Source organism: Anticarsia gemmatalis, chromosome 7 (assembly GCF_050436995.1).
Source record: "Anticarsia gemmatalis isolate Benzon Research Colony breed Stoneville strain chromosome 7, ilAntGemm2 primary, whole genome shotgun sequence".
NCBI classification, from domain to species: Eukaryota; Metazoa; Arthropoda; class Insecta; order Lepidoptera; family Erebidae; genus Anticarsia; species Anticarsia gemmatalis.
Window position 1 is genome coordinate 7,661,139 of NC_134751.1, and position 13,678 is coordinate 7,674,816.

The window sequence follows — 13,678 nt, forward strand, 5'->3', positions numbered from 1 at the left end:
TTTTGTACATCTTTTCTGCCTACAATGAAGAGCGGAGGGGAACTTTAATGTATATTTTTATGGCGATAAGCATGATTATAAAACGGTCTTATTCAATTTAAAGTAATACATCTTTTTTAATTTAGTAAGACTGCTTCTGCTACGCCTAATGCGATATTAAATGTGTTTTTTTCGTATGTTTTAATCGAATTCATAAACTAGATTTAAATTATTTCAGATAGGTACCTAACAAAATAATACGTATAGGTATCTAATTAAAGAGACGTTGAGTTGGTAACATTTTATAGGAATCTGATTATGAACAAGCTGCTAGCTGGTGTATTGCGATAATATAAATATATTACTGATAATTTTATAAAATTGCTATGCTATTCTTTCGGGGTATCTCGGTCTGAAACACTGTAGGTAGTCTTTCTGTCTTTCTTACAACTTCTGCATCTGACCATAATACATTATTACAAGTACAACTTGATTCGAAACCACTAATACTAAATTGACTAAACCAAAACAGAGTGGTTATGTGCCTAACAGATACCTAATTCATTTGTGTGTTTGTTAGTTCCGTGGTTATTATGAATGATGGATGATGTTACTCTATTCTAGATAAGTAAAAAACAAGCATAGTTTTAATTTTAGTGAGCAAATAAATTTTTAGTTTTTTTAGTCGAAAAGTGACATTAGATCACTTATTGCTGTCAATCTCTAGCAGTTACATAGATATGTCATGTTATCACGACTATCTATTGAAATATTCAAAATAAAATATTATTTATGTATTACGTTCATGTTAGAACCTAGGCGATATTAAAACGTACTTCTAAGTATAATGAATAATTAAAATTATATTTTTGTGTATCTGATTTTTTGCTATATGTGTCGGTAATATTGTATCCAAGGTTGGACATTTTTCGTACATTATCATGTTGCCTTCTGTAGCCGCAAAATGTTTCTATAGGAATTTATGTAGACATTCTACTGAAATTAAACATCTACATTTTTCTTGCTTTGGTGTACCAAATATACTACGACAATATTCGTTCAATGAAGGTCGAAAGGAACTTTGGAGATGTGTGTATACTTCTGCTTATTTGAATGATAAAAACAATAAAAATTCTAAAGATGCTTCAAAATTATCTGGAAATACATCTACCGAAGGTGTTAAAGTTTCAAAAAACGCCGATAATGCTACTATTGATGTGACACCTATGAAATTCGAAGTCATAAGAAAAGATGAAGGGCCTCCTGTGAATACTTCAAATGATAAGACAGTGAAACATTTTGAATCTGAAAACTTTGTTGTCAAGACAGAAACTGATGATAGTAAAATAGTGACAAAGGTGACAATAGAAAAAATTGGACTGAAAGCTGAAAAGGAATCATTACCACATCCAGGTTATTTACATAATATTTTGATCTTTATTGTTTTTATTTTAGATAGTTGTGCCATTGTATGATGTAACTAGTCTTATATTTCCTTTTCTGATGATTGATTTGCATTTGAATTTGCTTATAATATCCCTGTTAATGAATATAATATGTAGGAGAACCATTTACATTCATAGAGCCTTTGGATAAACAAGTCAGTGTTTAGATAACAGGAGTTCTTCTATTATAAATTGTTTAATCTTTAATGTACCTTCAATATACAATTCAGTGCTGTATGAAAACAATTGATTTTCAGTTAAGAAGCGACTACTGATTGATTACTCTGCTTCGTACACGGAACGTAATTTTATAACTCCAATGCGTGCTATGACGGAATATTTATTGAAGCAATCAGATTTGGAATCTCTCCCTAAAGTACTTAGAAGATCTCCATATGAAGCAGAACCCCCAATTACTGTACATTATCGAAAGGATGTTGAAGCTAAGGCTATTGAGGTTCGTAATATTTTATTTTCTATTGTTTATAATGTCAATTTTTAAGACATACCAATAACTTAGTTCATAACTTTGTTAGGTATGGGGCTCGAAAGAAATTCTTGAAAAAGAGCTACTAAGACGTGAATTGGACAGGAGAAGGTATGAACAAGGTAATTCTGTGTAATATAACAATCTGTGTTTGAGACAAAATAAACAACATAGTTATTGAACAAAATGTAATGTAATAGTTTTGTTTTACAGACGTTTTCACTGTAAAGAGGCGTCTTAGAAACTACAGGCGAGAAATGAGCACCAAGCGGCTTAGTAATGTAGAAGAGTTAGGATTAAAAACTACTTCAGGCAGAGTTGTTCTTACTGCTATAGGAATGTAAGTGATATAATTTGTATTTTAGCAGTTTAATCTGAACATGTCAAATATAAGGTAAGGTGCTGGACAACACCAGTACCATTTTTGTAATTACAAACTTTTTTGCTGGTGTAATAAAATATAAACTAATGTAATTATTTCCAGAAACGGTTGCAATTTTATTTTCAAACTTTGTGCATGGTGCTACACTGGGTCACATAGTCTGTTCTCTGAGTGCATCCATTCTCTAGCTGATACTGTCAATCAACTGATTTTAGCTTATGGAATACACAAATCTGTGCAGGTATGTATGATTATTTTATAGATTATAATTTCAGATTATTTTGCAGATATTATTATTTGAACAACACTCAGTCTCAAAATTTAAGATCCCTTTAAGGCTCCTTTGATTTCAAATATATTTTAAGTGTTGGAAAGGAATTATATGACGTATTATATATTATTTTATGCCTAATATAGTCAATTATTATATCACTATAATGTTATTCATACGTTTTTTAGATTGCAGATCCTGCCCATCCATATGGTTATACTAACATGCGATATGTGTCTTCCCTAATATCTGGAGTTGGGATATTCTGTGTTGGAAGTGGCTTATCATTCTATCATGGTGTTACTGGTATTTTGGATCCTCAACCACTCCATGATTTCTTTTGGGTAAGTCATATTATTTTAATGAAATGAAATTGTGTATTCATGGTTTTAAGCATCTCACTGAGTTAGAACGATGTACTTGGCTATTGTGATACTTGAACAGCACATAAGCCAGGAATAAACTGTATAATAACTGTTTGACGACATGTCAAGCGATGCCGGGCGATTTCGCTTGATAAGTTTGGCGACATGACGCGACTTACGTCTAGAGACAACCTACAAATAGGTATCACGTAGAGTGATGTCCACCAACTTTAGAATATTTGTTTCCTAGTATTCCTGGCTTAAACTTTATGTCAACGGCTATCTTTAAGGAAAATAACTGGCAGTGGCTAGCAAGCCTAAATTCAAAATAACAGTATACATACATGGTATAAATGAATGCACTAATGTATTTTTACCTATAGATTATGCATTTAGTTAGATAAAAATACATTCTGTTAAATTCATGATTTCTTATCAGCAAAATATTCAGTGATAGTATTACAAGAAGCTTAGCTGAGTGTAATCTGATAGTATCTGTATAAATAATAAATATTATCTCAAATATAGGCTAAGGTCAGCAAATTTAAATTTTTAGATAAAATAAAAAATAAATTTAACTTATTAATGTCCCACTGCTGGACAAGGGTCTCCTCCCGTAATGAGGGAGGGGTTCGGCCTTGAGTCCACCACGCTGGCCGAGTGCGGGTTGGGGACATTGCATGCCCTCAATAAATGTATTAAACAAATTTTTAGGCATGCAAGGTTTCCTCACGATGTTATCCTAAAATAAAAAGTCTTTAATTTCTAGGCCTATTTCGTCCTTGGCGGCGCAGTTGTGTCTGAAGGCGCTACTTTGCTAGTTGCATTGAATGCTATAAGGAAAGGCGCCAAAGAAGCCAATGTGCCGACATTCGACTACAGTAAATATGTCTTTATATTATTAACTAAATATTTATAACAAACATTATTCAATCTGTTAATACTGTACTCCATAATGAGTATTTAATTGGATATTGACAGTACATGGACATCCTAAATCTGGGATAGTGAAAGTTACAGAGAAACTGTTTTAATAATTTGATTTATTGGAATTACAATAAAGAAAGTTTAGGATTTTTCTATAAGTATTGAAAACTTTTTAAAGTTATTAAAAGGTATAACATAATATTAACTCAATGTTGTATTTTTTAGTCATGCGAAGTTCTGATCCATCTGTGAACGTTGTGCTATTAGAAGATAGTGCGGCAGTTGCCGGCGTGGTTGTAGCCTCTACTTGCATGGCTATTAGTCAGTATACTGGAAACCCATTGCCTGATGCTATAGGCAGTATATTAGTGGGAACTATCCTGGGCGGAGTAGCCTCCTTCATAATCCTTACTAATGTAGGAGCACTAGTCGGCAGGTAAGAACTTTACTGCAAACTAACTATTAAATATTCTCATTCGTAGTTACTTTGTAGAAAATTTCTCTTCCATAAATTGACATAAATATTTGAAAATTCGTATTACAAAAAACGCTATTTTATTCAAATAAGTAAGTTCTTGTTACATGAATGTGAAAGTTAAAATGCGCTTAAACTTGGGTTCACATTAGAACGGTACATTGAGTCTTATATGTCGTGTACATAATTTACTGTACATGTCATATAACACAGCAGCCGTGACGCTACGCCAGGCACTAATCTGCACCTAGATGAAAACTGATTTCATGTGATTTATAAATGCTATTTTCTTAACAGGTCCATACCACAAGAGCAGTTGGATGAAATAAACAGTTTTCTAGAACGAGATTTTATGATTAGAGCTATCCATGACGTCAAGGGAATAGATATAGGAAGTAATCTAATAAGATATAAGGTAAATGATTACTTTGCTTAAAATTATTACATTTATGAATTTGTTAAGAGAAATCTAAAACGCTATTTGAATGATTTACAGGCTGAAGTTGATTTTGATGGCAGAGCACTGACAAGGTCCTACATAGAAAAGCATGATTTAAATGCTTTATTAGAGGTAGGTGGTCCATCTTGATAAATGGTGTTTTGTATACAAAGTATCATCATTAATATTTATGTTCTTTTATATTAGCATATATTTGATGGCAGCATTCATATGTCACTATGCTGTAGCTATTTATATTGCTTATTATTTACAGGACATAAAGAAGATAGTAACTATTGATGACGTGGAGGCGTTTTTACTAAAACATGGCGAAAATATTGTAGATATGTTAGGCGGAGAGATTGACAGAATAGAATTGAAACTAAGGGTAAGTTAAAGTAACGAATTATCGAATTGGATAAACTTCTGGTTTTCGTTATCATCGATTTAAAAACATTGAGTTTTGTTTTTATATTTAACTTTTCTTTACAGAAAAAGTTCCCGCAAGTTCGGCACTGTGATTTAGAAATACTTTAAAACAGTAGTAAGCTATTACAATCGTAGCATGTTTAAGAGTTGCATAGCCAAACTAGTCATTACTGAACAGATCACATTTGGAATTAACGAATAATCGTCAGTCAGTTTTGTATAAATCAATGGAAGATTTATTGCATGGTTCTCTAACTTTTGTGCAGCTTTATTTAGTTTTGAACACTACAGCTTGTTAGAATACGATTTATTCTGAAAATATACCTACTGCGCTTAGTTATTAGGCACATATATCCAATCGGAGCTTAACTGAAAGTTATAAATTATTCAAAGTGTAGGGAAATTTAAGAAATCGGTAGGTATCTTATTATTGTTAAACTATTCATTATGAAAAATGTCCATGTCGATAAATAAGTTATATTTTAAAAAGTAGGTAGGTACCTTCGACTGTAGTATTTCATACATTATTGTAAATAATCCTACATGCTGTGGAATGATGTTACATATTGCGCTAATTATGTAGGCTAACATTAAATACTATTCAAGTTAAAAACAAATTGTAAGAAACTTTACTACATCTAGAATCCATCTTTAAAAATACAATAACGGCTTATATGTTACTCTATAATTCGAAATTATGTGTGTGATCTACTAAAAAATATTTATTAAAATCATTGGAAGACATTCCATAAATCACTATCTGTGCCTAGGCACAGAATTCTTCAGTTTTGTAACAGTGTGCCTTGATTTTCGTTAGTCTCAAACTAGTTTTCTTCTTGAATGTTGTATTTCTCTGTGATCTAGGAATGTATTTTATGTATGTAATGTACCTATATTAAATCTAAGTACTGCACAGGTATTAAAATGCAGCTTGTACTCCCTTTATTCACATGTTATAAAGTGGGAACAGTCTGCAATAGTACATATTTTAATATGTCCTGCGTATGTAAATAAACTGTTGATGCATTAATTTGGTTGTATTATTTTTTACACAACACAAACCTTAAAGACAAAGTAACTGGAACCTTCAAAGGTACATTTAGGTGTCTGCTAGACAGACAAACAGCAGATAGAATTTTAGTAAATTACGAATTATTAATAATATACAGTCCTATTATGAAACTATTATTAGGTAAATATACAAATACGAAAAGCAAGTGATCATAAAAGTGTATGACAACCCCCGTGAGGACCAACCACGATAGTTTAAAAAAGAATACACATTTTAATCATACGTTATTTATTATAAAATATAACAATTCCATTTAACTTACATGCTTTATATTTCGTCTCAACACTAAAATGGCATTAGGCAAATTAAAGAATAACATAATTGACTATGAAATAATTAATCGAATTCTTCTGAGTTCATGCATAATAATAATAAACAACCATAATTATGCTATCTCTCTTAAAATGCTGTAGGGCAAATATTTCAATGTGTGGGTAAAACTGAGCATATATCTTTTAATAATAATAAAATATGCTAGAACAATCTAAACTTATAAATTACCAAATCGACCAACAGATCACAATTTTTACATTTATTGAGCATAAATGAGTCTTTTAATGATTGAAATCTGCTTGAAGCAATAAGAGCAATATTGATGGCTCACATAATATTAACTGTGCCATAACCCTAAGAGATGGTTTAAAATATTAAATGGATGGTGTATTACGAACAGTGCTGCTTTCTAAAAACTTTTTTTAATTTAAATTAATCTTACTTAAAGAGTGGCTTTACTGAAGAAATGCACATGCGGAATATTAAGGGCTCCTTTAAGCCAATTATCACAGCTTTATGAACATAGAGTACATAACAAACGTAATGGAAGTTATTTAAATTAACCCTGAAAAGTATGAACTGTATTCTGGAAAAAATGCAATGCTATGTTAAATAATGTAAAGCTCTATATGCCTGGTTTAGTCTGTGGCAGACAGAGATTGTAGTGCGCAGTTTTGTTCCAGAAATCTGAATTTTTCCACCCACACCATCCCTTATTGATGACTGTGTTCAAGTCGTCGGCACCCGTATAATGTGGATCTAAGATGAGATAGCGTACTTCATTTGTAACACTGTTGTATTCTACACCTAATATAGTATGCGCAAGTACTCCACCACCTGAAATTAAAACATTATTAAAATTTATGATATGTTTTTGTGATGATTTAGGATATTTTATTGGTAAATAATTTATGTTTTCTTACCAATCATAATAGGACTTCCATGTGTTTGAAAATGATGAACTAACTCAGGTGCATAACTTTGCAGTTCTGCTCCCGTATTTGCAAAGATAATCCTTGATTGCACGCCCAAAAGCGTCTCAAGGCAAAACATGACTTCAGTAGAACCTATCCATTGCTTTGAACCTAAGAAGGATGATGGTTTATCTCCAATTTTAACAAGGCACTGTTGTATATCTTTGTGTGTTGGCACCTCAACTGTTGTGTATCCTTGATACCTAAAAAAGAAAAGAATAATAAATAATTACTTTTTCGATTTTGCTCAGAATTTTTATTATTGAAGGTGTTTTTCTTACCTAAACCACGAAAATATAGTTTGCATTGAACGATACGCGCAACCCCATCCATCATCATTGAAGTTATCCTGCATGTAGTGGTGGTAGGTGTATCGGCCACGAACCAACGCAAGCGTCACGTCTGGCTTCGACGGCTGTAATGGTATAGCTTCATGGGGATTCACTAGACGTCCCCCACTTTTTTCAGAGAATGCATTACCTCTGCGAAAAACTGGCTTATTTTGTGGAATGCCTAGCTGCTCATGTAACAGGCGCCTTTCTTTTTCTGTCAAAAACAAAATTTAAAGTAAGTTTACATAGAAATAACAGCAATCTACGGAAATGAAAATATAAAAAAATAATTCCTTACCCATACTTTCGTCTGGAATGCCTTTAGGCACTACCCTTGTAACAAAATGTCCCAGTTCTTGTGGTAGAAAATGATAAGTTTCTGGTAGACGTAAACCTGCACCATCTCCAATACCTTCCTGGCCTGTAAAACAATTAAATTTCTTTGTGTTTAATTGCTCTATGTATCTGTTATAATGAGCAAGTGGTCTTCTTCTTATCATATGGTCAGTGGTCAACCTAGTGTCAAAATTGTTCAAGCCGCCAGAAGGCCTTTGATGTGGCTAAGCAAGGGCTAAGAAAAAAGTACAAACCAAGTTGTTCCAGTAGCACACTTTCCAGTAATCTGAGTGATCTACAGGCAGCTTCCACAAGTACAGTGTACAGTTCCAGTAGTTTCGTGTTGCGATGGATAACAGCCAATGTATCTATTCTTAATGGCATACTAATACAGAATGCCGCTATAAACAAAAAAAAAGAGTATGTTAAACAGAACAAACCTCAGATTGCTAAAAGAATAATGAAGTTGTGAAACATTAATTGTCTTACTTACGTTTTCTTTGAGTCGTCATCATTTTGACAGCAGTTTTAACAAGTTTATCAGACAATATATCTTTTGTAGTTTTCATTACAAGGTTAATTGGTACAATTTCCTGAAAATATGAAAATGATTATAAATCAAAAGGGCGGAGGTGTAGTTGATTGTGTATCTGACTGCTGATCAAGAGAGTTGGGCACTGGCAGAGTAGTATCAATCTTTTCTAATTCTATTCTAAAAGAATATTTTTCAATAGTAGCCCATAGCTTGAAACATGCCCAGTTTATAGCAATAGACCCTATTAAATGGGACTGATATTGTTACCAGTGAAAAGTGGGTGAATCACACACCTCTGTATTCCGTCTTAAGTCTTCCGTTATAACAGGCATGATTTTTTGTATGTGTGTAAAAACTATGAATGAACTATGAGTACTTACTACATTGTTAGTATTATGCTTCTTCTTTTTGGAGGGCTGTTCAGGGCTAAGTGAGTCTATAAGTTCTCCAATAGTAGCCTCAGAGCTGGTTCCAGTTAGGCCAACATCTGATGCCACACCAAACAAGTACACTGATGTACCATCAAGATGAAATGACACCTGACCTGATGCAATCTGGTAAAGCAAAATTATACATAGTTAAAGGTAAGTTTCATGTATTTATATTATAAAGATCTAGCTTGACACCTGTCCATTTACACTACCTGTCCTGTCCAAGTTATTGAAAATATTTTTTTTTATGTTTTATCCTTTTGGTGACATTAGTGCAGTTGAAATAATATTTGTACAAAATTAACATTCTTTTTAAAATACACATTATTCAGCAAAGAATGCCTGAAATGTTTGAGACCAAACTGTAACTGTTCAGAAACATTTTTGTTGCATTGATTGTGGTTTTTGACCACTCTCCTTTGCAGAGACAATGCTTACCTTTTTTCGCTTAGTTTGCAAGACATTCTTGACTCCTGATATAGTTGCTTCACAACTCAGTGGCAGCACAGTGTTTAGGCGAACATGAACAAATTGTTTCCACATATCATCTGCACTTAACACCTCATACTTTGTCTCTTCAAACTTGTCGTGAACTAAAAAGTGAGCTTTCATCTCTTTTTTCTCATTCACTATCATCACCAGGGGGTTGTCTGTTATGTCTACATCCTGCAGAAGTTTAAAGTAAGTATTATACCATCAATAACTGCCTGTAACAGTGCACTAATTATAAAACTTGTATTTAACACGAAATAGTTGAAACAATCTCAAACATATGCCTTCACAATTATATCATATGCTTACATAAAACTAGTTTTAATGTTACCTGCAATATCTCTTTCATTCTATTCCCTGTTGTTAAAGTTTCACCAAACTTGACGACGCCGCATAATTCTATCTCTGCGGGAAGGTTGAGCAGCAACTGTCTGTATGAGTTCTTCTCATTTTCAAATAAATCTAAGCTTAGTCCAACCACAAGCAGGGTGCCATCGTACATTAGCCCGTAGAGACATCCTGTACTTTCATCCGTGTCTATCTTAGACAATCTCTGAAAACCATTTCATAAATATTTATTAAATAAATAACATAGAAATAGGTGAATACGAAAATGTGCCCAGTTAGGGTGATGACGTACATGTTTATACTGTTTTAATGAACATTAGTACTTTAAGTTCATATTGAACTAATAGATTATTAGTTGGAGAACCAACTAATCAAGTAATTGAGGATTCAAAAGACGTATAAAAATAAAAAATAGATAGTTTACCTCAATAACATAATTTGATATTTTGAGACGTGGTGACATTTTACATGAGTGTTACCAGCATAAAAGTTATTAAAAAAATTGTCACTTGAACGACAAGTGACAAGCAATAAATCTACAAAATAGTTGCCATATCAATCAGATTTTTTAAACTTTGATAGGTCTGTATCACCAGGTCTTAGTATTGTTATTTAAATACTATAAAATACACTGATTAACCACCATAGCAACTAACCAAAAATATGAATAACTAACTGTTTGAGACAGCAGGTAACTGACTGCTAACTGTTGTACAATTGTTGTTCTTGTACAATTTATTTATAATACCGCAAACAAAATCTCATATCAAAACATATGCAGATATTGTTCTAGCATATATTATCTTAACAATAATTGAAAACGAACGAAATGGCTCATAAGCATTATATTTAAAGCTATTGTGTTTGATTTCTAATCTCGCGCGACAATTGTACCTCTGAAAAGGAAGGCTAGTAAATAAAACATAAAATAGGTGGGTACTGTTATTTGTTTGTTTTTATTTTATTTTCGTACTCATTAATGCAAACATCAATAATATTTTTAACAAGTTGGAGGCGTTTTTTAGCTATTTTTTGAGCTTTTTCTTCACAATCTTCTGATAGATTGCTGCCACCAAATTTTTGAACACCACCCAGACATCCTTCATTGTAACATAATATTAGATTAGTACCCATTCCACCACACATGTCTTCTTCATATGATGTTGGGTCCACCATAATTACATTTCTGCAAAGAAAATACATTCTTATAAAATTAACATGTTTAAGGTAAAACAATAATGGAATTATAATTAAGATAAACTTTTAGTCTTAATATAAATATAAAATATAAGATAAACTTTTTAGTCTAGTTTTAGAATTTCTTTGCAATATAAAAAAAAATATCACCTTTGGATATGGTTATAAAGAACAAAACTCGTTGCAACAGGTAGTCCATGTACTTTAAGATTAGTTTTCACTGTTGTGTCTACTTGGATTTCTTCAGTATCAGGATCATAAGTCACAGATGGTAGTTTCACTGGAATTATATAAAAATTATACACATAAATATTAAAATCATTACATTCCATTGTCAATCCAAGTAATATAGTAAGTAAACATACATGTTTTTAGGCTTGTCATCAAGGCAATGATACAAGCATCCACTAAGCTTCCATCATAGTCTAAACAGAGCATATCACAGTACAAGACCCATGCCAACTTATCAGGCACAATACAAAGATCTTCCAAGTCAATACATTTGTAGTTAGTGATTATGTCTGATACCAATTTGCTGGTAACCTGTGCATTGTCTGAAGGTGGCCCTGGTCTAATCTTAGATGTGCACAATGGAGGAAGCTCAACATTTGTCACAAGGAAACCATTTTTAGGTTCTTCTGCTTTCGGAGTTGCTAGTTCCTGTAAAAGATATAAACAGTAATGGTAATCTGGCATACCTTAAATAAACAGACTGGAATCATTTATTATGCTCAAGTTATAACTAGCGATTCATCACCAAAAAATTGATTGAGAAAATATTATGCTTTTCCAGACTTGTGTGTTTTATAAAGGAACTCAATAATATTTGAGTATTACTGCTTACCAATTTAATGCCACATATGAGAGATGTATTCCCGCATTTAATAAGAGCTGAAGCGTCTGCTGTCTTTATCGCATCAACGTTTAATTTTATGTTTCTGTGCTCATTAAATAATCTTCCATCAGGACGTACTTCTTTAGATATGTAGTCATTGAAGAATTTCACTGGATGTATAAGTCTGAATATAAAAAATAAGAGTATAAATAAACACAAATTACATGAAAACATGATGTTACTATTCAAATTATGGTTATACTAACTTGTATACTTCAGACATTGTTGAAGTGGTTAGGATACTGAGTCTCTCAAAGGTAGCTAATTAGCCTCATGAGACGTGGTTCGACTGATATTTTCTGTAATATTGCAAGTATTTATCCTTTGTTGTTAGAATTCACTAAGTTCTACTTAACGAGAAAACGTGTTATTGACAGCGAACAACTGACAAATATGGCATTGCCATTAATGACACTGACAGGAAAACAACCGGCACTCCTGTTCTGACAGTAGTTATCATATATACCTATGTTATATGTTGCAAGCAAAAGTACCTTTTTGTCTACGTATCTCCAATATTAACTGTTTGTGTTTTAAGGTTTTGCGGCACACGACACAGTTTATCAGTTACGTTTGGTTGAGAAATATAAGATTTTGCAGATTTAAAAGAAAAACATAAATAAAACAATCCATTTTCGTATCGCTATTGCAGAAAATGCGAAGGTCGTTAGATAATCTACTGTGTGTATACGATTTTTCAGAAGGTTAGAGAAAGCATAAAAAATGTTTTCAAAGAAATCTTACTGTTAAAGTTGGTTGTACTGTTGCACAATTTATTCTATTTCATTATTTGTGAATAATTTTGACCAATTGATTATACTTTACTCGTCAAGATAAGGAAAATCTTGTTGTTTACGTGACTTATAACTTGGTACATATTTTTAAAGAATATTAACGCTTTTATTTTAAACATTAACTGCACGTTTGGCGCAGTGGTTTAAGCGGTCACCTCGCCGTAACAACCGTAGCGCCGCGTGTGGTGGGTTCGAATCCTACCCGGGACAAATCTTTGTGTGATGAGCACGAGTATTTGTTCTGAGCCTGGTTGTCAATTTATCTATATAAGTATGTATTTAGAAGTATATAAGTATGTTTATCAGTTATTTGGTTACCATAGTACAAGCTCTGCTTAGTTTGGAATCAAATGACCGTGTGTGAGTTGTCCAATAATATTTATTTATTTATTTATTTATATATTATATAATATACTTTTACTACTTATAATATAAATAATTACCGTAAAACGGGGTGAATAGAATTCGCGGGGTGAATAGAAAAAAAATCAGGAAAGTTTTCAAGGCCAATATTTGAGTACTCCTCGTTGAAGAATTTAGTTCAAATTTGAAATGATTACACGTCGATATTACTTCTCTGCGGTGTCATAATTGTTTAAATGTTTAAAATGATATTTATACCCAAAAAAATGCTTCAAAGACTACCGTCCTCGAATGCCTTAATATCGACCTCCAAAACTTTGGATTTAAAGTGGGATTTCTTTTCTAATGAGTTGTTTGAAGTGTTTATCTCTTTAGGTGTATATTAATCTATAAAGATACAATATTGTTAATTGAAAAAACGTTTTTAAACCAAAAAA

At 32.4% G+C, this 13,678-nt stretch overlaps 3 protein-coding genes across 3 annotated transcripts; 1 reads left to right on the top strand and 2 right to left on the bottom strand.

Annotated features, from left to right (window-relative positions):
- The first annotated feature begins 704 nt into the window (after positions 1 to 704).
- Positions 705 to 6,229, top strand: ZnT49B (solute carrier family 30 member 9). The gene is made up of 12 exons (XM_076116849.1): positions 705 to 1,392; positions 1,682 to 1,881; positions 1,961 to 2,033; positions 2,125 to 2,251; positions 2,396 to 2,534; positions 2,753 to 2,908; positions 3,699 to 3,810; positions 4,082 to 4,292; positions 4,629 to 4,746; positions 4,828 to 4,902; positions 5,045 to 5,158; positions 5,263 to 6,229. Exons 1-12 carry the CDS (start codon positions 921 to 923, stop codon positions 5,305 to 5,307), a joined length of 1,842 nt encoding a protein of 613 aa, XP_075972964.1. The 5' UTR covers positions 705 to 920; the 3' UTR covers positions 5,308 to 6,229.
- A 259-nt stretch (positions 6,230 to 6,488) lies between these two features.
- Ufsp2 (UFM1 specific peptidase 2) lies at positions 6,489 to 10,502 on the bottom strand. Its single transcript, XM_076116850.1, has 10 exons — positions 10,417 to 10,502; positions 9,976 to 10,197; positions 9,591 to 9,818; positions 9,102 to 9,275; positions 8,680 to 8,779; positions 8,441 to 8,587; positions 8,149 to 8,271; positions 7,800 to 8,064; positions 7,468 to 7,721; positions 6,489 to 7,381 (listed from the first exon to the last, which is right to left on the bottom strand). The coding sequence occupies exons 1-10, from the start codon at positions 10,453 to 10,455 to the stop codon at positions 7,170 to 7,172; spliced, it is 1,764 nt and encodes a 587-aa protein (XP_075972965.1). The 5' UTR covers positions 10,456 to 10,502; the 3' UTR covers positions 6,489 to 7,169.
- Positions 10,503 to 10,929: 427 nt separating this feature from the next.
- On the bottom strand, positions 10,930 to 12,488 carry LOC142974143 (exosome complex component RRP43-like). Its single transcript, XM_076116303.1, has 5 exons — positions 12,291 to 12,488; positions 12,034 to 12,208; positions 11,555 to 11,849; positions 11,340 to 11,469; positions 10,930 to 11,178 (listed from the first exon to the last, which is right to left on the bottom strand). The coding sequence occupies exons 1-5, from the start codon at positions 12,305 to 12,307 to the stop codon at positions 10,935 to 10,937; spliced, it is 861 nt and encodes a 286-aa protein (XP_075972418.1). The 5' UTR covers positions 12,308 to 12,488; the 3' UTR covers positions 10,930 to 10,934.
- Between the last annotated feature and the right edge of the window lie 1,190 nt (positions 12,489 to 13,678).

What these genes read in the sequence shown, in the direction of transcription:
- ZnT49B (XM_076116849.1), top strand. Translation starts at nt 921, where the DNA reads ATGTTGCCTTCTGTAGCCGCAAAATGTTTCTATAGGAATTTATGTAGA. An exon ending in GAATACACAAATCTGTGCAG is followed by an intron (nt 2,535 to 2,752) that starts GTATGTATGATT and finishes TACGTTTTTTAG; the next exon opens with ATTGCAGATCCTGCCCATCC. An exon ending in GTAGGAGCACTAGTCGGCAG is followed by an intron (nt 4,293 to 4,628) that starts GTAAGAACTTTA and finishes TTTTCTTAACAG; the next exon opens with GTCCATACCACAAGAGCAGT.
- Ufsp2 (XM_076116850.1), bottom strand. Translation starts at nt 10,455, where the DNA reads ATGTCACCACGTCTCAAAATATCAAATTATGTTATTGAG. An exon ending in TATCAAATTATGTTATTGAG is followed by an intron (nt 10,198 to 10,416) that starts GTAAACTATCTA and finishes AATGGTTTTCAG; the next exon opens with AGATTGTCTAAGATAGACAC. An exon ending in TGCAAACTAAGCGAAAAAAG is followed by an intron (nt 9,276 to 9,590) that starts GTAAGCATTGTC and finishes TTGCTTTACCAG; the next exon opens with ATTGCATCAGGTCAGGTGTC.
- LOC142974143 (XM_076116303.1), bottom strand. An exon ending in GATGACAAGCCTAAAAACAT is followed by an intron (nt 11,470 to 11,554) that starts GTATGTTTACTT and finishes ATATAATTCCAG; the next exon opens with TGAAACTACCATCTGTGACT. An exon ending in CTTTATAACCATATCCAAAG is followed by an intron (nt 11,179 to 11,339) that starts GTGATATTTTTT and finishes TTTTCTTTGCAG; the next exon opens with AAATGTAATTATGGTGGACC.